The sequence below is a fragment of the Neofelis nebulosa genome, chromosome 15 (assembly GCF_028018385.1).
Source record: "Neofelis nebulosa isolate mNeoNeb1 chromosome 15, mNeoNeb1.pri, whole genome shotgun sequence".
Classification (NCBI taxonomy): domain Eukaryota; kingdom Metazoa; phylum Chordata; class Mammalia; order Carnivora; family Felidae; genus Neofelis; species Neofelis nebulosa.
In genome coordinates, this window is record NC_080796.1 from 72,583,272 (window position 1) to 72,607,087 (window position 23,816).

At 44.1% G+C, this 23,816-nt stretch overlaps 3 protein-coding genes and 1 long non-coding RNA gene across 4 annotated transcripts in view; 1 reads left to right on the forward strand and 3 right to left on the reverse strand.

The window, feature by feature from the left end:
- LOC131496388 (T-cell surface glycoprotein CD1a-like) overlaps window positions 1–23,816 on the reverse strand; it is a 115,186-nt gene that overhangs the window by 54,388 nt on the left and 36,982 nt on the right. The gene's annotated exons all lie outside the window — the stretch shown is intronic.
- LOC131496397 (uncharacterized) lies at window positions 1,558–2,763 on the forward strand. Its single transcript, XR_009254473.1, has 2 exons — window positions 1,558–1,718; window positions 2,362–2,763. It is a non-coding gene; the product is annotated as an uncharacterized LOC131496397 (long non-coding RNA).
- Window positions 3,537–7,299, reverse strand: LOC131496393 (T-cell surface glycoprotein CD1a-like). Its single transcript, XM_058701919.1, has 6 exons — window positions 6,873–7,299; window positions 6,041–6,307; window positions 5,085–5,363; window positions 4,608–4,886; window positions 4,185–4,275; window positions 3,537–4,041 (listed from the first exon to the last, which is right to left on the reverse strand). Exons 1-6 carry the CDS (start codon window positions 6,931–6,933, stop codon window positions 3,978–3,980), a joined length of 1,041 nt encoding a protein of 346 aa, XP_058557902.1. The 5' UTR covers window positions 6,934–7,299; the 3' UTR covers window positions 3,537–3,977.
- The window catches only part of LOC131496392 (T-cell surface glycoprotein CD1a-like), a 131,586-nt gene continuing 111,306 nt past the window's right edge, over window positions 3,537–23,816 (reverse strand). The window contains exon 7 of the mRNA XM_058701918.1: window positions 3,537–3,627. The gene's annotated coding sequence lies outside the window, so the exon portion shown is untranslated. The remainder of the gene's footprint in view (window positions 3,628–23,816) is intronic.

Here is a 23,816-nt window from a genome sequence, read left to right on the forward strand (position 1 = left end):
AACCCAAACAGTCCCCAGGGAGACAGTGTATCTACTCCCCCCCGAAAATGCATGGTGGGCCTGTTCCAACGCCCTTACTCCCTGCGTCCACTCCCAGGTCCTTAACTCCTCGAAAGAAAGCTTCTGCATACTCATGCAGTTGATCCCCAAGTTAGTGTACTATTTGGGGGGAGAAATACTTAACAGGTTAGGCTCTGCTAACCCCCAAAGTAAAAGAGAGCCTATTACAACCTTAACTCTGGCTGTGCTCTTGGGATTGGGATTAGCGGGTGCGGGGACCGGAATATCCTCACTCATCATCCAGGACAAAAACTACGGAACCCTAAGGGCAGCCATGACTTAGACATAGAAAGAATTGAAAAATCAATTTCTCATTTACAGGAATCCCTTACTTCCTTATCAGAAGTAGTACTCCAAAACAGAAGGTTATTAAACTTATTATTCCTGCAGCAAGGAGGACTATGTGCAGCCCTAGGGGAAGAATGTTGCTTCTATGTTGATCACTTGGGGAGTCGTAAAAGAATCTATGGCCCTCATAAGGGAAGGGCTGCAAAAACGGAAGTTAGAGAGAGAACAATCTCAGTCCTCATACGAGTCTTTGTTCAACTGGTCTCCCTGGTTAACTACCCTCATCTCGGCCCTTGCCAGACCCCTCGCCATCCTGCTCATACTAGCAACCCTTGAACCCTGTATAATCAACAGACTGGTCCAGTTTGTCAGGGACCACGTGGAGTCCATCAAACTAATGGTCCTCCGTGCTAAGTGCGAGCCCCTAATAACAGAAGAGGACAAAATAGAAATGCAGCCAGTCCCATGATTGGGTCGGTAAGCTACATGATAAGGGGGAATGAAAGAGCGGACCTATGCTGGCCGACTCCATCTTGTTCTGTGTCCTCCACCTTGAGTGACTATGTCCCTGACATGGCCCCCTTTCCGGGAAAATCGCAGAAACCTCAGACCAGGCCTCCTTCACTTGAGTAACCTCCCGCTCACCTGTTCAAATTTCCCGATCAAAACACACCCAGCAACCTGCATATCGGGACTCCAACCCTTCCCCAGCCAATTGGCTGAGGCCACAACCCTTCTCCAGCCAATCAGCTAAGGCCACAACCATTATCTCACCAACTGCCCCTAGACCCCTATAAAACCTTTGTGCTTTTGAAACTCACTGGCTCTCTCCAGCATCTCACCACTGCGTCGGTGCAGGTAGGGGATTGAGCTCGAGCTAGCTCGAATAAAGGCTCTTTGCTTATGCATCGGACTTGGTTCCCTGGTGGTCTTTGGGGATCGTGAATTCTGGGCATAATGGAAGGAAGGAAGGAAGGAAGGAAGGAAAGAAGGAAGAGAGGAAGGGAGGAAGGAAAGAAGGGAAAAAGGGAGAGAGGAAGGGAGGGAGGGAGGAAAGGAGGAAGGGAGGAAGGGAGGAAGAGAGGGAGGAGGGTAGGAAGGAAAAAATGAACATATTGTATGTAAAGGAAATCCATGGAAAATTTTCTGCCCTTTGAGGATTTAACTGCCATTGTCACAACATTTCCTGCTTCATGGAGGCTGGTGCAGCTTGTCTGTCATCTGTAGGAAAACCATGGAGTGAATTTTTACCAGTCACTTACTCAGCAGCAGAACCAGCAATGGATTCCTGACCAGTGGTTTGTTAGAAACCCATGAGAACACCCAGGATGGGGCCTCACCCAGATGTCAGGATTACCAAGCAAAACAGGGTAAGAGTGTGACAGATGAGGACACATGAAGAAAAAGGCAAGCAGGCAAGAAAAGGAATATTTTCAAGAACTCAGGGAGAAGAAGAGAGAAGTGAGGAAAAACATTGCAAGAAAAAGAGACATTAGCCCAACCTCCCCATGGACCACATCCACATCCATCAGAGAGGAGTGTCCAGTCACAAAAGACAGAAATCCACCCTGTGGAGCTGAAGACATACTGGGAATATATCAACTGATGGAACTGCGGAGCCCAGGGTAGTTGGGGCTCCAGTCCCTTCTGTGGGTCTGTGTGTCTGCCTTCAGTTTCCTGATGTTTTGGTTTCATTGTGGCTGCTCTTTCTGGCTTCAATGAAGTATGATCACAAATAAAAATTGGGGAGGGGGGGTGGGGCGCCTGGGAGGCTCAGTTTGTTACGTGCCTGATCTCAGCTCGGGTCATGACCTCACCGTCCATGAGTTTGAGCCTTGTGTCCGACTCTGTACTGACAGCTCAGAGCCTGGAGTCTATCTCGGATTCTATCTCCCTCTCTCTCTGGTCCTCCCCACTCAAACTTTGTCTCTCTCTCTCTGTCTCTCTCTGTCTCTCAAAAATAAATAAAAAATATTTAAAAACGTTTTAAATGAAAATTGTACCTTTGTACAGCATGCGGCTTCCTGACCAGCCAGGGAGGAAAGCTGGGAGGCACGATGGGCCACGTGGACCCCCGCCGGCACTAACAGGAGCAGCAGAGACTACGACGTAACATGAACAAAGGTCCTCCTGATGAATGTCTTCCAACAACTTCTCAGAGACGACGGCCTGAAGAACTTTGGGAGCCCAGTGCACACGGGGCGTGTCGGGAGCTGGATACGAATGCCTCCGTGCTTAGCTGCAGAGCCTCCAGTGTGCCATGCAGCATTTTTTAAGAAAATGAAGAATTGGTCAAGAAAGCTTGCATTCAAGCAAACCATGAAAATCGATATTTTATGTAGCATTCCTCCCACATTTGAATACTTTTCATTGTTGAGCAATAAACTCTGTTCTCTCTAAAGAGCATAAAATGAAGTACACACTTGATGTGTGGTGTGTGTGTCCATGGTGACACGAGGCCCACAAGCACAGCAGGCAACACAGCCACCAGCTCCCATCTGGATGCTCTCCTTTCTCTTTCTTTTCTTTTCTTCTCATTCTTGCCATGAGAACGCTTCGGATCCACTCTCTTGGAAAAGTTCACGTGCGCAACTTCTCACCCTTCTTGCATGAAGGTGTCATACTCAGCCTTGCTTCCCTGATGGTGAAAATTGGGTCGTAGTTGTTTCAGGCTTCATATCCCCACCTACTATCCAGGACAAGAGACACCATCTCTTTCCCTGCCGTTGACCACAAGAGTCATAATGCCTGTGACCTGAGCCACCTGGAGCAGGCATCTAGCCCTGAACCATCACTCTGACCAAGGGCAAGTAGCTTCTGTCTTGGCCTGAACTTGATGTAACCTGCCCATCCGTCATCCTGTCACATTGTCAAGGATACTTTCTCCTGACAGACTCAAGGTGATCGGAGCCCAGGGCTACACCTGAGGATGGAGTCAACCAACCAAACACCGCATGGTGGCCATGCGAGGGTGACAAGGTGGACTGGACCCTAGAGAACCAGTCAACAAGTCTAATTTAGGAGAGAAGTTTGGGGAAGTCCCATAATTTGCTCTCCCTTTCCCAATAATTTTCACCTTTGCCACCTCTCCCATCCTCTACGTTATTTTCCGTGAATGTCCACATGTGCAAATGTCTCAACTACTACAAACATGTCACGAGGCAAAAGAAAAAGAAAAACCTATGATATTGACAAAACTTCAACACAGATTTTATTGAGGGCATATTCCATGCAGGGGAGATTCCTTGCCAAGGATACAAATATTAAAAAGACATGGACCTCATCTCTAAAGTCCTAAGAATAAGAAAGGAAAGGACCCTAACTGTTGGTAACAAGGGCTGGGAGTCAGGAATAGATTTGCAAGTGCAGGAAAACGTGGGGCTAATTCCCGCCAAGCAAAAATTTCTTGACTTGTGAAGGAGGGACGGCTCACTGCAGGAAGTGGCTCATGGAGGTTTCTGGGACTTCATTTTACTCTAAGATACTTTTGATATTTAAGCCCCAGAATCAGGTCAGAACAACAAATTCTGCTAAATTACACTTTCCTTGTCTTGACAACTGATCACTGAGCAGAAAGAAAAGACAAAAGCTGCACACAGAGACTTGCAAGTCCATCATCTGAGCTGGGTTCAGGGACGTCCTGGTCCTGGGCTGGCTGGGAGGCCAGTGCACTGAGGTCTCCAGTGTGATTTCCTGGGAGGAACAGATTGGAAATGCTCTGCAGCAGGTGGAGGTGAGGACTCCAGGGGAAACGGTGTGGTGAGGAGGAGGGCTGAGGACAGACAGAAAGGTGGGGACATAGTTGGGAAAGAGCAGGAAGGTGGTTCCAGACTTACCAGCGCTTCCAGAGCCAGAACGCAAGGCCTGCCAGAAGCACCAGGGGCACGACCCCCGCCAGGAAGACCAAGCCCACGGGGCGGTGCTGCTCTGTGGGTTTGGTGCACAGAGGGTGTCATTTCCCATCCACCCCGGGTTGACCTGCACCTTCCTGGTCCCTTTTGCTCCCATCACCCTCTGTCTCACCAACCACCCTTCCTCTTTCTCTTTTCACATCCCTGTTCAGTGATGGACTTCACCCAACCCTTTACTTCCTCCCACATCCATAGGACCCTCACCCTCAGCTCTCCATTTCTTGGGTTCTTACATTTCTGTCCTTTATGGTCTGGAGTCCCTAGAATCCTAAATGTTTCATCTCACTCTCCTGCTCTGCTTCAGGACCACCCACCCCTTTTCCCAGCTGGACCCCTACCCTTTCTCACCCCAGTAGAGGACCATGTCCTGGCCTCCTAGACTGCTGTGTCTCACTCGGCAAGACAGGCCAGCTGCCTCTCTGGCTTCCACATCCAAGGACGTCTGAAGATACCATGTCCCATCAGCATGGGGCAAGATGTCACCTCGCCGGGTTCCCTGGTGCTCCTCCTCACCCCGCATCCACGTCACCCATACTGGCTTTGGGTAGAAACCAGAGACGTGGCACACAAGGAGCAGACGACCAGGACTGGGACTGGGGCCAGTGGACAGCCAGGCTTCTGGCCTCACTGCAGAGACAGGACAGGAATTCTCAGACTGAGAAGGTAGATTTTCACATCACTTTAGATACACACATCTTTCCACCTCTAGAAACCTATCACCATCATCACCTCTCTCCCTTGCCCCCTTCTCCCCTGAATTTGAGGAAATGGTGCAAATTTATGAGTGCAGAGTGAGAATTCTTGGAAAGAGGAGGCAGGACTGACCTTGTCGCTGAATTTCTTCCTTTCCTGCATCAAGAAGACCCAAGAGGTAACGGGGGCAGGCGTCATTAATACTTGCTTGTATTCGTAAGTTGACCACATGGTACTGATTGAATAGTTTGGAGACCTGCTGAGCCCTCCTTCCTCCCTTTGGAGATGGCCACCACGACGTGTTCTGGAAGCTCACGAGATCTGATCCTTCATATGCAATCTGCATGAACCCTACTGATGGCTCCCCAGCATGTAGCCCACAGCCTTTTGCCACCTGTACCTGAAAGGGATCTGAAAAGGGAGGCTCTGGGTTACAAGAAGGGGGAGGGAAAGAGATGAAATGAAGTGAGTAGAAGCCAACGATGGGTGAATCAGAGGGAGAAGTTGAGCGTATTGGAGGGAATGGAACAAAGTTTGGTTTGAGTGGAAGTTCAGACAGATGGGAAGTGGTGGTCACCGGAGACAGAGGTAGAGGTAAATTACTGGAGATAGAACAAATGTTTTAGGGGAAACAGGAAGGATGTGGGCAGAGAACAGGGGAGAGCTCCGTGGGAGAGCTGGGATAAAATCATCTAGGGTGAAGGGAGAGCACTGGGTATAGGGAGCACGTAGACAAAGTTTGCTGACGGGATTGAATGGGGAGAAAAGCACATTTCAAGGATCTGTCACACAGTGAAGGAGAGGGATGTGCCTGGCTAGAGGCCAGGGAATGGGGTAATCACAGGAGAAGCTAGTGGAGAAACTCGAGCACAGCCTGAGGTCAATGAGACGAGGGGAAGTAGCAGAGAACATGCAGCTCTTCAAGATCAGTCCTAGTTTCTGCCCCCTGAACACACGGTTTGATTCCATTTTATGATGGGAATATGAGGTTCAGAAGCCAGTGGAGGCTCTTTCCTGGAGGAAAAAGAAACTCAAGACACATACACCGGCCACCTCTATCCCACCTGCCCTGAGGGAACTGAACTCACATTCAAGCTGCCATTCACTGACATGGTCCTGAAAGATCAGAGGAAATCTGATGGAGAATGTATAAAATGACTTTTCTTGTTCAATTAGCTCCTCATTGCTGAAGTTGCTCCTGGACCAGGGCCGCAGAAAACTGAAAGCGCCCGTCTTGCTGTCCCAGCCATGAGTCTGCAGTTCATCCAGCCAAACTGAGCCCAGATTTTGTGTCCAGGAATGGTTGTAAAAGGATGTTGTCAAGATGGTTCGAAAGGAGACTGGCTCCTGGAAATCTGTGCCACAGGAACAGATAGACTGAGGAAGAGAATGGCATTGGGAAGGACAGAGAATGCAGAATTGAGGTGCCAGGGAGGCCACCAAAATCTGGAGGACAGGGAGCCATAGTTCTCTCTGGAGACATGTGCTGCCCAGGAGTCCTGAGCTTCATACCCTTCATTTAGAAGGGCAGAGGGACCTGGGGTCAGAGACGCTCAGGAAGGAACCAGGCTGACATCCCTCACTCCCCAGGTGTGTGGCGGGGAACCTACACCACAAGTGCACACACAGGTATGTGCACAAACGCACTGACACACTCACACACTCAGATTTATACATGTATGCACACACATAGATAAATATGCAAACAGACATACATACATGCGGACACAGAGACTCACACACAGGGACCTATACGCACACACTTACACACACATGCAGACACACAAGCACACACATGCACACATGTGTACACACTTGCACAGGACGCACAGACTTGCACACGTGTGCACGTATGACACACATGCGCACGCGCACACACACACACACACACAGACACACACTCCCACCGGGAGTCCTCACCGTCGTCAGTGTCACCACCTGGGACAAGAACCGCGAGCAAGACCAGTTGCAACAACAGCATCTTATGTGCAGATGTGCTTTCTTTCTCTCTGAAAGTGGGTCTTTGGCGTCTGTTCTCACAAACCTCCCCACACGCAGCCCCTCTCTTCTGACTTCCTTCTCAACACACACGCCTGCCCTGTGTCTCCGCGACAATGCAGATGGACTCCGCCCTCAACCCTGGACACCTACTCAGACTCTCACTTCCCCTCCGGGTCTGACCCTCCTCTTGGCTTCCAGCTTCTCCCTGTCACCAGCCTCCATCCTGCTCCCTGAGGCCCTAATTCAAGTGCTGGGGAGCAAGTCTTGCATGGCATGGAAAAGGGACCCTACCTCTCGTGCCTTTTCTCCTCATCCAGACAGTAACCCATGAAGACACATGGCTCCCCAGCACCCAGCCCTGGAGCCTGCAGTCACCCTGTCCCTCGTGCCCTTGGGTCACTCCCCATGGACTTCCTTCCCTGTGTCACCCCCACCCCAGCCCATTCACATCTCTGACTTCTCACTGCCTGTGTTCAAATACAAAATCAAGCAGATTGATTTGAAGGTCACCTTCCCTTAATTGGGAAGATAGGGGTCTAATCATGCAGATGACCTCCCCTCCTTGTGGGATGGAGAGGGAGAGGGTCCATGTGACAGAGGACCTTATTGGCACTAACCAGAGGATTCCTCACTGATAGGGGAAGACTTACATTTCTGGGCAAGTTTGGAACTGCACTTAGGTTAGCTGTTCAACAAGGTTTGGGGAGTTGGCCTGGCCCAAGCCGCCATTTTGTGCCCATGGTTTCCTTTTTAACTCTTGCTCTATTTGCGTTTCCAGATTCCCCCACCATTGCCTGTGGAACAGTGTCAGCACCCATCAATACGCCATTATTCTGAGGGAGGAACCAGTCGCCACCACAGAGACTGTAGGACATTGAAACATCTAAAGAATTCCCTGTCTGTGTGATTTGCATTAATATACTCACGCGCCAGGGGCGCCTGGGGGACTCAGTCAGTTAAGCGTCTGACTTTGGCTCAGGTCATGATCTCAAGGTCTGTGAGTTCGAGCCCTGTGTCCAGGTCTGTGCTGACAGCTCGGAGCCTGGCACCTGCTTCAGATTCTGTGTCTCCCTCTCTCTCTGCCCCTCCCCTGCTCGCTCTCTCTCTCTCTCTCTCTCTCTCTCTCAAAATAATATTTTTTTTAATTTTAAATAACAAAATTAAAAAATGTATTCACTCACCTGCCACTTAGCACCAGCCTGGATCCAAGAACCTTGCTGCACTCATGAAAATACAGTGTTCACAATGCAATCATTTTATTCCTGGAGCTTTTAGTCTACGCTGGAGGAAAAAACACATAAACCGAGAACTATACATTTTGGTGCGCTGAGTTGGTGTTTTCTTTCCCTTTGGTTGGTTTTTCAAAATTCCATTGAACGTACAGTGTTATATTAGTTCCAGGTGTACAATATAGCGATTGAAAAATTCTATGCATTACATAGTGCTCATCAATATAAGGATAATCCTACTCCTCTTCACCCATTTCCCCTGTCCCCCACCCACCTCCCTTCTGGTAACCAGCAGTGTGTTCTCTATTATTAAAAGTCTGAGGGGCACCTGGGTGGCTCAGTTGGTTAAAAGTCTTCGACTTGGGCTCAGGTCATGATCTCGGAAGTTCATGAGTTCGAGCCCTGTGTCAGGCTCTGTGCTGACAGCTCAGAGCTTAGAGCCTGCTTCAGATTCTGTGTCTTCCTCTCTCTCTGCCCCTCCCCTGCTTGCACTTTGTCTCTCTCAAAAATAAAATAAACATTAAAAAAGTCTGTCTTTTCATTATTCCCTTTCTTGTTTCATTTGTTTTGTTTCTTAAATTCCACCAATGTGTGAAATCATAGGATATTTGTCTTTCTCTGCCTTATTTCACTTACCATCATATTCTCTAGCTCCATCCATGTTGTGGCAAATGGTGAGATTTCTGTCCTTTTTGTGGCTTAGTAATACTTCCTTGTGTATATATATATTTCCTTGTACATATATATATACACCACATCTTCTTTTATTCATCTATCCATGGCCCCTTGTGCTGCTTCCATATCTTGGCTAGTATAAATAATGCTGCAGTAAACTTCAGGCTGGATGCATCTGTTCATTATAGTGTTTCACATTTTTGAGTAAATTTTCAGTAGTAGAATTGCTGGATCATATGCTAATTCTGTTTTTAGCTTTGGAAGAACCTCTATACTGTTTCCATAGTGGTCCCATCAATTTGCACTCCCACCAAGAGTGTACCAGGGTTCCTTTTTCTCCACAATCTCGCCAACACTTGTTATTTCTTATGTTTTTTTTTTAATTTTAGCCATTCCAACAGATGTGAGGTGATATCTCCTTACGGTTTTGATTTGTATTTCCCTGATGATGAGTGATAGTGACCAACTCTTCATGTGTCTGTTGACTATCTGGATGTCTTCTTTGGAGAAATATCTGTTCATATCTTCTGCCCATTTTTAAAAATTTTTTTTAACGTTTATTTATTTTTGAGACAGAGAGAGACAGAGCATGAACAGGGGAAGGGCAGAGAGAGAGGGAGACACAGAATCGGAAGCAGGCTCCAGGCTCTGAGCCATCAGCCCAGAGCCTGACGTGGGGCTCAAACTCACGGACCGTGAGATCATGACCTGAGCTGAAGTCGGACGCTTAACCAACTGAGCCACCCAGGCGCCCCTCTTCTGCCCATTTTTTAATTGGATTATTTGCTTTTTGGGCTGTTGAGTTGTACAAGTTCTTTATGTATTTTGGATACTAACCCTAGATCACACATATCACTAGCAAATATCTTACTCACATTCAATGGATTTTCTGTTAGTTTTGTGAATAGATTTTTTTACCTGTGCAGGTTTTTTTTTATATTGATGTAACCCCAATAGTTTGTTTTTGCTTTTGTTTCCTCAGGAGACATATCTAGAAAAATATTGCTGTGTTTCTCTGCCTGGCTTATTTCACTTACCATAATACCCTCCACTTCCATCCATGTTGCTGCAAATGGCCAGAGTTCATTCTTTCTCATTGCCAAGTATTACCCCATTGTATATATAAACCACATCTTCTTTATCCATTCATCAGTTGATGAGCATTTAGGCTCTTTCCATAATTTGGTTATTGTTGAAAGCACTGCTATAAACATGGAAGTACATGTGCCCCTATGCATCAGCACTTCTCTGTCCCTTGGATAAATTCCTAGTAGTGCTATTGCTGGGTCACAGGGTAATCCTAGGTTTTAATTTTTTTAGTAACCTCCACACTGTTTTCCAGAGCAGCTGCACCAGTTTGCATTCCCACCAACATTGCAAGAGGGTTCCCATTTCTCCACATCCTGGCCAGCATCTGTAGTTTCCCAAGTTGTTCATTTTAGCCACTCTGTGTGAGGTGGTATCTCAATGTGGTTTTGATTTGTATTTCCCTGATGATAAGTGATGTTGAGCATTTTTTCACGTGTTTGTTGGCCATGTGGATGTATTCTTTGGAAAAGTGTCTATTCATGCCTTCTGCCTATTTTTTCACTGGATTATTTGTTTTATGGGTGTTGAGTTTAGTAAGTTCTTTATAGATTTTGGATACTAACCCTTTATCAGACATGTCATTTGCAAATATCTTTTCCCATCCTGTTAGTTGCCTATTGGTTTTGTTGATTGTTTTCTTTGCAGTGCAGAAACTTTTTATCTTGATGAGGTCCCAATAGTTCACTTTTGCTTTTAATTCCCTTGCCTTTGGAGATGTGTCGAGCAAGAGATTGCTGCAGCTGAGGTCAAAGAGGTTGTTGCCAGCTTTCTCCTCTAGGGTTCTGATTCTTTCCTGTCTCACATTTAGGTCTTTCATCCATTTTGAGTTTGGTTTTGTGTATGCTGTAAGAAAGGTGTCCAGTTTCATTCTTATGCATGTTGCTGTCCAGTTCTCCCAGCACCATTTGATAAAGAGACTGTCTTTTTTTCCATTGGATACTCTTCCTGCTTTGTCAAAGACTAGTTGGCCATACATGTGTGTGTCCAATTCTTGGTTCTCTATTCTATTCCATTGGTCTATGTGTCTGTTTTTGTGTCAATACCATACTGTCTTGATGCTTACAGCTTTGTAGTAGAGGCTGAAGTCTGGGACTGTGATGCCTCCCGCTTTGGTTTTCTTTTTCAATATTACTTGGGCTATTCAGGGTCTTTTTGTGGTTCCATGCAAATTTTAGGATTCTTTGTTCTAGCTTTGAGAAGGATGCCAGTGCAATTTTGATTGGTATTGCATTGAATGTGTAGATTGCTCTGGGTAGTATTGACATTTTAACAATATTTATTCTTCCAATCCATGAGCATGGAATGTTTTTCTATTTCTTTGTGTCTTATTCAATTTTCTTCATAAGTTTTCTATAGTTTTCAGCATATATATCTTTTACATTTTTGGTTAGGTTTATTCCTAGGTATTTTATGGTTTTTGGTGCAATTATGAATGGGATCAGTTTCTTTATTTCTCTTTCTGTTGCTTCATTATTGGTGTATAAAAATGCCACCAATTTCTGTTGCCCCCTTAATGTCCTGCTCTCACAATATAGTCACATCCCTTTTTAGGCTAATCTGTGTCTTTCTCATCATAACCTTCTTTTGGTTTCCTCCCTCTGGGACCATGCAACATAAGGATGGTTTTCCTGGAAAGAAATCTGTTCATGGCTTTCCTGGATTATTTCCTTTTTAGAATCCCTGGCCTCAATATTTTTACTCCTAATTATTGGTCTGCTACTATTTAACCTTTTTGTTCAACTTGTCTCTTCTAGAATCCAACATTTCCACATTCGAATGATGGTTCAACAGGGATTATACCCCTACCATCAGAGAGCTCCCTCCCCCAAATACCATGAACCTGACCACCAGGGAATATTCAAATCACCTATCAGTATGTTAGTATAATACCATACTCTGGTATATAATTGCACAGAACCCCTTGTTCAACAGGAAGAAACACACACACAAAAATGAGACCTCTCCCAAAATGTCAAAGATCTGTCGTTGTGGATGTGTCAGGGGGAAGGTAGAGGCCACTCTGGGTCAGCACCTGGTGTGTGGAAACCTGAGTAAGAAAGGCCCACAGTGACCCCCTGGCTGAATGCCAACTGGCCCACTAGGAGACCCACCTCAAAATACCCATAAGCCCATCTGACCAATGGGTTACTCATGCCTGAACACAGGTACCAAAAACGTAAAATTCCTTGCATTCCCATGCCTGCTCATCTTCCCCCTTAACTACAGCCCCCAATGCCACCGCCTTCTTGCCGACCATCTCTCCTGTCCTGCTCCCTGCCCTCTTGCAGTGTATTTGAGAAACTTCTATGTCCTTTGTTCTACCTTGAGTGAATTCTTTCACCACCGGCAATGCTGCCTCCTCCTGATCAGGTCACCCCCTGTTTCGCAAATTCTTGCTTACTTAGGACAGATGCCAGAGGCTCTATAAGCCAGAAAGAACAATTCAACTACAATTGTTAACTAATGACTGAAGACTACTTGAATCCTGAGAGGTCCTGAGAGTCACAGACTTAGGAAATTTCCCGTATCTCTAGGTTTTCTCCCACTGACCTGGCCAGGGGGTCCTGACAGACTGGAGTTCAGGGTACACACCAGGGAACTGCTTCCTGGTGGTACAAGCCTGACTCCTGAGAGCAGCTCCCTCCTGAGAAGAGGAAGAGGGCCACCATTCCCCACACAGAAAGGAGCCTTAACTGGGTGTGGAGAGGGCAGAGAGCCCCACTGCCTCAGGGCACAGTGAGACACAGAGTGCAACTGGGGGAAGAGGGAGTGCCAGTGGGGGAAGAGACAAGAACACACTTTGTCCCAGACTAAGAGTCTTCATCTGCTGAGCCAAAGGGGGGAACACTCAGAAGGCCCCTAGTCCACAAACTGAAACGCAAAGCACCTGGCTGAGGACGGGACTGGACCAGAGCAGAGGTAGCGTCCCCCTCTCTGTCCCAAGCAGACCAGCCAGCAGGGAACCAAGGGCAGCTCCTGCTGGTGGGGGGACAAGAGGATGAAGATTCAACCCCTTGAGCCACATCCTGTTTGAAACAGAAAATCTCAGACCCAAAAGGATGTCATAAACCGAGTTCCCTCCCGGGGGCTTCATACCCCATCTAACTAATTTCAGTGGCCCCAGAAATGTAGCCTAAAGGAGTCAGGCAGGATATTTTTCTTTCCATCAGCACCAGTGAATCTGTCAACTAATGCAACTAAAACCCACTAAAAAAGATGAGGTCATGTGCATGATGAGACCCCTTGCTCTTTCCCCAAGAAAGCATGCCTGACTCCTGGAACAACGCTTCTCATTTGCTACTACTAATTCTCCGCCCCCACCCTCCCTCTAAGAACCGTCATTTGTACAACTCCTCTGAGTGCCGACCTGCGTGCCAAATCGGGTGATGCCCAATTCATGGATCAATTAATAAAGCCAATTAGATACTCAAATATACACGGCTGAATTTTTTTTTTTACTCACAGTTCTATAGTTTGCCCCGGGTGATTAAATAATACAAATTAAAAAAAAAAAAAAAAAAAAAAAGAACTGGGAGGGGAGGAGCCAAGATGCAGAAACAGCATGGAAGTTTTTTTGTGTGTCTCGCGTCCACGAAATGCAGCCAGACCAACACCCAACCATCCTACACACCTAGAAAACTGATTGGAGGATTCACACAACAATCCGCACAACCTGAACCACAGAATTCAGCAGGCACGTGGCGCGGAGAGGTGAAGCTGGGGAGAGAGAGGCCGGCGACGGGCAGGGAGCCGCTTTTGCAGGCAGAGAGAGGACGGAGACTGGGGAGGGGGGGAGAATACGGGAAAAGCACCCCTCCCCAAAAGCAGCTAGAGAGAAAGTGGAAAATTGGAAACGGCCGCAGGGACTAAACTGAAAAGGGAGAAAGGAGAAAGGAGAGGGTTTCAATTCCACTAAGACTGTAAGCAAGGGGAGCGCAAAGGCTGCAACTCGCAGCTCCCTACCTGGCGGTGCTCTGGTGAGAAGGGCGAATCCCCAGGAACAGAGTGAGGGTCGGGAGGTTCTCAGGCCACAAGGGGAGAAGCGGTTCCGCTGCTGGAAGGACATTTGATGGAGACTGTTGAAGCCACCTGGTCCCGGCAGACCCCAGAAAACGGCCACAGTCACTGGTGCTGGAACAAGGTCGTGGAGGGTGAAGCCCGGTGCCAGATGTGTGTTGTGATTTTCCATCATCCCTGAAACGCTGCTGCTGCACTAGCTCGTGAAGTTTTTCTGGGCCGGGCTGGCACCTCGGCGCAGTCTCGGGGCACCAGCAGCAGCAGGGTCCTGCAAGCAGTCCTGGGTGCAGCCGACATTCGGCCATTGCTCATTTGACTATTGCTCGGGGAGACCCTCCCTCAGAGGGGCAGAACGGGTCAAAGCCGAGGTCCTTTGGAAGTAAGGGTCCGGGGAAAACAGCCGCATCTGAGACAAAACCCGGGAGAGAGGTACTGCCTGGGGCCTGGTCACGCAGAGTGAAAAAGCGGGGAGTGGAGGAGAGCTGAAGACAGGACAGGTGCACGATTGTTGATCTGGGAGAACAGAGCGGGTAGCTGGGTACCGCCATTTTAACCGCTCCCAGGCATGCGCATACGCACCTACGAGCTCCACAACAATCCAGCCCAGTAGACTGGCAGCGCCATCTAGTGGAGAGTGGAGCCATTACACCGAGCCCCGCCCAACCGGGCCAACTTCGTTCTTCAAGAACACAAGTCTCACCGCCAGCTTAGTTGATGGACGATAAAGCGCTTCATAGTCTGACTTCTATGGGAAAACGAAGTAATTTCAGTCCTATCTCAATCTGTCAGCAGATCCAGCTATACAATTTTTTTTTCTCTTTTACCCATCTTTTTCTTGACTACAGAAAGAGAAAACATTTTTATTTTCAATTTTTATTAAAAATATTTTTCTTTATTTTTTCACTATATTTTTTACTTTTGTGTAAATTTTTTTCAAATTCTATCTTACTTCCATCATTCTATTTTATTCTACTTCACTGTATTCACCTTTTCAAATTTTCAAACGATTTCCTTGTTTTCTTTTTTCTTTTTTCTGTTTTTCATTTCTTTTCTTTTTCTTGAATGCAGAAAGTGGAAAACCTCATTTTTACTTTCAAGTTCTATTAAAAATATTTTTCCTTAATTTTTTACTATATTTTTTGCTTTTATGTAAAAGTTTTCAAATTCTATTTTATTTCCATCATTTTATTTTAGTCTACTACAGTGTATTCACTTTTTCAAATTTTCAAATAATTTCCTTTTTTCCTATTTTTTCTCTTTTTTGTTTCTTTTCTTTTTCTTGAATACAGAAAGAGAAAATTTCATTTTTATTTTTAAGTTTTATTAAAAATATTTTTCTTTGGGGCGCCTGGGTGGCGCAGTCGGTTAAGCGTCCGACTTCAGCCAGGTCATGATCTCGCGGTCCGTGAGTTCGAGCCCCGCGTCAGGCTCTGGGCTGATGGCTCGGAGCCTAGAGCCTGTTTCCGATTCTGTGTCTCCCTCTCTCTCTGCCCCTCCCCCGTTCATGCTCTGTCTCTCTCTGTCCCAAAAATAAATAAAAAACGTTGAAAAAAAAATTTTTTTTTTTAAAAATATATTTTTCTTTAATTTTTTTTCTACTATAATCTTTACTTCTCTGTAAATTTTTTCAAATTCTATTTTACTCCCATCATCTCATTTTGGTCTACTTCAATGTATTCATTTTTTCAAATTCTCAAACAATTTCCTTCCCCCCCCCCAAACATTTTTTTTCTCTAATCTGTCAAACCACTGTCAACACCCAGACCAAAACACACCTAGGATCTAGCATCATTTATTAGATTTTGTGTGTATGTGCGTGCGTGTGTGTGTTTAATTTTTTAATTTTAATACTTTTTAATGTTAATTTTTCTACCTCATTAATTCCTTTTCTCCCTCCAAAATGACAAAATGAAGGAATTCAGCCCAAAAGAAAGAGCACAAAGAAACGACATCCAGGGATTTAACCAACACAGATATAAGCAAGTTGTCTGAACCAGAATTTAGAATCATGATATTGAGAATACTAGCTGCAGTCGAAAATAGATTAGAATCCCTTTCTGCAGAGATAAAAAGGGTAAAAAAAATAGCCAAAATGAAATTTAAAATGTAACTGAGCTGCAATCATGGATGGATGCAGCGGTGGCAAGGATGGACGAGGCAGAACAGAGAATCAGCGATATAGAGGACAAACTTATAGAGAATAATGAAGCAGAAAAAAAGAGGGATATTAAGGCAAAAGAGCATGATTTAAGAATTAGAGAAATCAGTGACTCATTAAAAAAGAACAACATCAGAATCATAGGGGTCCCAGAAGAGGAAGAGAGAGAAATAGGGGTAGAAGGGTTATGTGGGCAAATGATAGCAGAAAACTTTCCTAACCTGGGGAAAGACACAGACATCAAAATCCAGGAAACACAGAGGACCCCCATTAGATTCAACAAAACACGACCATCAACAAGGCATATCATAGTCAAATTCACAAAATACTCAGGCAAGGAAAGAATCATGAAAGTAGCAAGGGAAAAAAAGTACCTAACCTACAAGGGAAGACAGATCAGCTTTGCACCAGACCTATCCATAGAAACTTAGCAGGCCAGAAAGGCGTGGCGGGATATATTCAGTGTGCTAAATCAGAAAAATATGCAGCCAAGAATTCTTTATGCAGCAAGGCTGTCACTCAAAATAGAAGGAGAGATGAAAAGATTCCCATACAAACAAAAACTGAAGGAGTTTGTGACCACTAAACCAGCCCTGCAAGAAATTTTAAGGGGACTCTCTGAAGGGAGAAAAGATATATATACATATATACAAATATATATTTATATTTATATTTATATTTATATTTATATTTATATTTATATTTATATCAAAAGCAAGAAAGATTAGGAAGGACCAGAGAACACCACCAGAAACTCCAACTCTACAGGCATCATAATGGCAATCAATTCATATCTTTCAGTACTCACTGTAAATGTCAATGGACTCAATGCTCCAATCAAAAGACACAGGGTAACAGAATGGATAAGAAAACAAGATCCATCTATATTCTGTGTATAAGAGACCCACTTCAGACCTAAAGACGCCTTCAGACTGAAAATAAGGGGATGGAGAACCATCTATCATGCTAATGGTCAACAAAAGAAAGCCAGAGTAGCCATACTTATATCAGACGATATAGGCTTTAAAATAAAGGCTGTAACAAGAGATGCAGAAGGGAATTATATCATAACAACGGGTCTATGCACCAAGAAGACCTAAACAATTGTAAACATTTATGTGCCAAATGTGTTAGCACCCAAATATATAAATCAATTAATCACAAACATAAAGAAACTCATTGATAGTAATACCATAATACTAGGAGACTTCAACACCCCACTCACAGCAATGGACAGATCATCTAATCAAAAAATCCACAAGGAAACAATGGCTTTGAATGACACACTGGACCAGATGGACTTAACAGATATATTCAGAACATTTCATCCCAAAGCAGCAGAATATACATTCTTCCCCAGCGCACATGGAACATTCTCCAGAATAGACCACGTACTGGGACACAAATCAGCCCTCAGCAAGTACAAAAACACTGAGATCATACCATGCATATTTTCAGCCCACAACACTATGACACTCAAAATGAACCATAAGAAAAAATTTGGAAAGGTAACACATACTTGGAGACTGAAGAACATCCTGCTAAAGAATTAATGGGCTAACCAAGCAGTTAAAGAGAAAATTAAAAAGTATATGGAAGGGAATGAAAATGATAATACCACAACCCAAAATCTCTGGGACGCAGCCAAGGGGGTCATAAGAGGAAAGTATATAGCAATCCAGGCCTTCCTAAAGAAGGAAGAAAGATCTCAGATACACAACCTAACCTTACGCCTTAAGGAGCTGGAAAAAAGAACAGCAGATAAAACCCCAAACCTGCAGAAGACAGGAAATAATAAAGATTAGAGCAGAAAGTAATGCTATCGAAACCAAAACAAAAAACAAAAAACAGTAGAATAGATCAATGAATCCAGAAGCTGGTTCTTTGAAAGAATTAACAAATTTGATAAACCACTAGCCACTTTGATCAAAAAGAAAAAGGAAAGGACACAAATAAACGAAATCAAGAATGAAAGAGGAGAGATCACAACCAACACAGCAGGAATTAAAACAATAATAAGAGAATATTACGAGCAATTATATGCCAATAAAATGGGCAATCTGGAAGAAAGGGGCCAATTCCTAGAAACATACACTGCCAAAACGGAAACAGGAAGAAATAGAAAATTTGAACAGACCCATAATCAGTAAGGAAATCGAATTAGTAATCCAAAATCTGCCAAAAAACAAGAGTCCAGGGCCAGATGGCTTTCCAGGGGAATTCTACCAAACAATTAAGGGAGAGTTAACACCTATTCTCTCGAAGCTGTTCCAAAAAATTGAAATGGAAGGAAAACTTCCAAACGCTTTCTACAAAGCCAGCATTACCTTGATTCCAAAACCAGACAGAGACCCCACTAAAAAGGAGAACCATAGACCAATTACCCTGATGAACATGGATGCAAAAATCTTCAACAAGGTATTAGCCAACCAGATCCAACAGTACATTAAAAAAATTATTCACCACGACCAAGTGGGATTTATACCTGGGATGCAGGGCTGGTTCAATATCCACAAAACAATTAATATGATTCATCATATCAATAAGAGAAAGGACAAGAACCATATGATCATTTCAATAGATGCAGAGAAAGCATTAGACAAAATACAGCATCTTTCTTGATAAAAACCCTCAAGAAAGTAGGGATAGAAGGAGCATACCTCGAGATCATAAAAGCCACATATGAACGACCCAAAGCTAAAATCATCCTCAATGGGGAAAAACTGAGAGTTTTCCCCCAAGGTCAGGAACAAGGCAGGGATGTCCACTCTCGCCACTGTTATTCAACATAGTATTGGAAGTCTTAGCCTCAGCAATCAGACAACACAAGGAAATAAAAGGCATCCAAACCAGCCAGAAGGAGGTCACACTTTCACTCTTCGCAGATGACATGATACTGTATATGGAAAACCCAAAAGATTCCAACAGAAAACTGCTAGAATTGATTCATGAATTCAGCAAAGTTGCAGGATATAAAATCAACACACAGATATCGGTTGCATTCCTATACACCAACAATGAAGCGACAGAAAGAGAAATCAAGGAATCGATCCCATTTACAGTTGCACAAGAAACGATGAAATACCTAGGAATAAGTCTAACCAAAGAGGTGACAAATCTATGCGCTGAAAACTATAGACAGCTTATGAAAGAAATTGAAGAAGACACAAAAACATGGAAAAAGAGTCCATGCTGCTGGATAGGAAGAACAAATTTTGTTAAAATGTCGATACTACACAAAGCAATCTACATATTCAATGCAATACCTATCAAAATAACACCAGCATTCTTCACAGAGCTAGAACAAATAATCCTACAACTTGTATGGAGCCAGAAAAGACCCCAAATAGCCAGAGCGACCTTGAAAAAGAAAACCGAAGCAGGAGGCATCACTGTCCCGGTCTTCAGGCTGTATTATAAAGCTGTAATCATCAAGACAGTATGGTACTGACACAAGAACAGACACTCAGATCAATGGAACAGAATAGCGAACCCAGAAATGGACCCACAAACGTATGGCCAAATAATCTTTAACAAAGCAGGAAAGAATATCCAATGGAAGAAAGACAGTCTCTTCAGCAAGTGGTGCTGGGAAAACTGGACAGCGACATGCAGAAGAATGAACTGGATCACTTTCTTACACCATACACAAAAACAAACTCAAAATGGATGAAAGACCGAAATGTAAGACAGGAAGCCATCAAAACCCTCGAGGAGAAAGCAGGCAAAAACCTCTTTGATCTTGGCTGCAACAACTTCTTACTCAACACGTCTCCGGAGCCAAGAGACACAAAAGCAAAAATGAACTACTGGGACCTCATCAAAATAAAAAGCTTCTGCACAGCAAAGGAAACGATCAGCAAAACTAAAAGGCAACCGACAGAATGGGAGAAGATATTGGCAGATGACATACCTGATAAAGGGTTAGTATCCAAAATCTATAAAGAACTTTTCAAACTCAACACCCAAAAAACAAATAATCCAGTGAAGAAATGGGCAAAAGACATGAATAGACTCTTCTCCAAAGAAGACATCCAGATGGCCAACCGACACATGAAAAATGCTCAACATCACTCATCATCAGGGAAATACAAGTCAAAACCACCATGAGATACCACCTTACACCTGTCAGAATGGCTAACATTAACAAGAACAGTTGTTGGCAAAGATGCGGAGAAAGAGGATCTCTTTTGCATTGTTGGTGCGAATGCAAGCTGGTGCAACCACTCTGGAAAACGGTATGGAGGTCCCTCAAAAAACTAAAAATAGAACTTTCCTATGACCCAGAAATTGCACTGCTAGGCATTTATCCACGGGATACAGGTGTGCTGTTTCAAAGGGACACATGCACCCCCATGTTTATAGCAGCATTATCAACAGTAGCCAGAGTATGGAAAGAGCCCAAATGTCCATCAATGGATGAACGGATAAAGAAGATGTGGTATACATATACAATGGAGTATTACTCAGCAATCAAAAAGAATGAAATCTTGCCATTTGCAACTTTCTTTCTGTCAGAAAGTGGGTCTTTGGCATCTGTCCTAACAAACCTCCATACACACAGCCCCTCTCTTCTGACTTCCTTCTCAACACACACGCCTGCCCTGAGTCTCCGCGACAATGCAAATGGGCTCCGCCCTCAACCCTGGACACCTACTCAGACTCTCACTTCTCCTCCAGGTCTGACCCTCCTCTCTGGTTTCCAGCTTCTCCCTGTCACCTGCCTCTGTCCTGCTCCCTGAGGACCTAGTTCAGGTGCTGCAGAACAAGTCTTGTGTGGCATGGAAAAGGGACCCTACCTCTCGTGCCTTTTCTCCTCATCAAGGCAGTAACCCATGAACATGGCTCCCCAGCATCCAGCCCTAGACCCTGCCTTCACCCTGCCTCTCCAGTCCTTGGGACACTGCCCAAGAACTTCCTTCGTGTCTCACCCCCAGTCCAGCTGATCAGTGTTAGTGGTCTTCTGTTTGGTTGTTGTTGTTGTTTTAATTCCAGTATAGTTAACATACAGTGTTGTATTCGTTTTACGTGTACAATAGAGTGATTCAGCACCTGTACACCTTACTCAGTGCTCATCAATATAAGGGTAATCCTAATCTCCTTCACCTACTTCACCCACCTGCCACCCACATCCTCCTTGGTAACCAGCGGTGTGTTCTCTACAGTTCAGGGTCCAGTTCCTTTTGTTCTTATCTCTTTTTTTGTTGTTTGTTTCTCTTGTTTCTTAAATTCCACGTATAAGTGGAATCGTATGCTATTTGTCTTTCTCTGACTGACTTCTTTCACTTACCATCATATTCTCTAGATCCATCCCTGTGGTTGCGAATGGAAAGGTTTCGCTCCTTGTTACAGCTAGTGATATTCCACTGCATGTGTATACCACATCATATATGTCCATTCATCTATCCACAGACACTAGGGCTGCTTCCATATCTTGGCTATTGTACGTAATGCTGCAATAAACATAAGGGTGCGTGTATCTTTTCAAATTGCTTTTTTTGTATTATTTGGGTACGTATACAGTAGTAGAATTAATGGATCATATGGTAATTCTGCTTTTAGTTTTTTGAGGAACCTCAATACTGTTTCCCTTTGTGGCTGTACCAATTTGCACTCCCACCAACAGGGTGCAAGACTTCCTTTTTCTCCACATCTTCCCTAACACTTGTTTCTTCTGTGTTTGAATTTAGTCACTCTGACTGGTGTGAGGTGCTTTCTTGTGGTTTTGTCATTTCCCTGATGATTAGTGATGTTGAGCATCTTTTCAGGGGTTTGTTGGCCATCTGGATGTCTTCTTGGGAGAAATGTCTATTCATGTCTCCTGCACACTTTTAAATTGGATTTTTTGTTGTATTTGGTGCTGAGTTGTACAAATTCCTTATATATTTTGGATGCTAACCCTTTATTGACTATGTTATTAGCAAATATCTACTATCATCAGTACATTTTCTTTAATTTCTTGATTATTTCCTTTGCTGTCCAGAAGCTTTTTATTTAGATGTAGTTCTAATATGTAATTTTTGCTTTTGTTTCCATTGCCTCAGGAGCCATTTATAGAAAAATATTGCTGCAGTTGATGCCAGAGATCTTACTGCCTAGACTCACTTCTAGATTTTTTATGCTTTCAGTTCTCACATTTGGGTTCTTAATCGAGTTTGAGTTTACTTTTGTGTATCGTGTAAGAATTGGTCCAGGTTCTTTCTTTTGCATGTTGCTGCCCAGTTTACCCAATGCCATTTTTTTAATACTGTAATTTTTATTTATTTTTTAAACTTTTTTTATTGTTTATGTTTTTAAATATACATCCAAATTAGTTAGCATACAGTGCAACAGTGATTTCAAGAGTAGATCCCTTAATGCCCCTTACCCAATTAGCCCATCCCCCTTCCCACAACCCCTCCAGTAACCTTCTGTTTGTTCTCCATATTCAAGAGTCTCTTCTGTTTTGTCCCCCTCCTTGTTTTTAATAATTTTTTTTACATCTTTATTTATTTTTGAGAGACAGAGCACAAGTGGGGGAGGAGCAGAGAGAGAATGAGACACAGAATCAGAAGCAGGCTCCAGGCTCTGAGCTGTCAGTGCAGAGCCAGATGCAGGGCTCAAACTCACAAACTGTGAGATCACGACCTGAGCCGAAGTCAGATGCTTAACCGACTGAGCCAACCAGGCGCCCCCCTCCCTTGTTTTTATATTATTTTTGTTTCCCTTCCCTTATGTGCATCTGTTTTGTCTATTAAAGTCCTCATATGAGTGAAGTCACATGATTTTTGTCTTTCTCTGACTAATTTCACTTAGCATAATACCCTCCAGTTCCATCCACGTAGTGGCAAATGGAAAGATTTCATTCTTTTTGATTGCTGAGTAATAGTACACATCTTCTTTATCCATTCATCCATCGATGGACATTTGGGCTCTTTCCATACTTTGGCTAGTGTTGATAGTGCTGCTGTAAACATGGGGGTGCATGTGTCCCTTCGAAACAGCACACCTGTATCCCGTGGATAAATGCCTAGCAGTGCAATTTCTGGGTCATAGGAAAGTTCTATTTTTAGTTTTTTGAGGGACCTCCATACCGTTTTCCAGAGTGGTTGCACCAGCTTGCATTCGCACCAACAATGCAAAAGAGATCCTCTTTCTCCGCATCTTTGCCAACAACTGTTCTTGCCTGAGTTGTTAATGTTAGCCATGATAACACAGCCACTACAGGCATAAGGTGGTATCTCATGGTGGTTTTGACTTGTATTTCCCTGATGATGAGTGATGTTGAGCATTTTTCATGTGTCGGTTGGCCATCTGGATGTCTTCTTTGGAGAAGAGTCTATTCATGTCTTTTGCCCATTTCTTCACTGGATTATTTGTTTTTTGGGTGTTGAGTTTGAAAAGTTCTTTATAGATTTTGGATACTAACCCTTTATCAGGTATGTCATCTGCCAATATCTTCTCCCATTCTGTCGGTTGCCTTTTAGTTTTGCTGATCGTTTCCTTTGCTGTGCAGAAGCTTTTTATTTTGATGAGGTCCCAGTAGTTCATTTTTGCTTTTGTGTCTCTTGGCTCCGGAGACGTGTTGAGTAAGAAGTTGTTGCAGCCAAGATCAAAGAGGTTTTTGCCTGCTTTCTCCTCGAGGGTTTTGATGGCTTCCTGTCTTACATTTCGGTCTTTCATCCATTTTGAGTTTGTTTTTGTGTATGGTGTAAG

What these genes read in the sequence shown, in the direction of transcription:
- LOC131496393 (XM_058701919.1), bottom strand. Translation starts at nt 6,933, where the DNA reads ATGCTGTTGTTGCAACTGGTCTTGCTCGCGGTTCTTGTCCCAGGTGGT. An exon ending in GGACATGGTCCTCTACTGGG is followed by an intron (nt 4,276 to 4,607) that starts GTGAGAAAGGGT and finishes CCAAACCCACAG; the next exon opens with AGCAGCACCGCCCCGTGGGC. An exon ending in TTCTGGCTCTGGAAGCGCTG is followed by an intron (nt 4,042 to 4,184) that starts GTAAGTCTGGAA and finishes TGTTCCTCCCAG; the next exon opens with GAAATCACACTGGAGACCTC.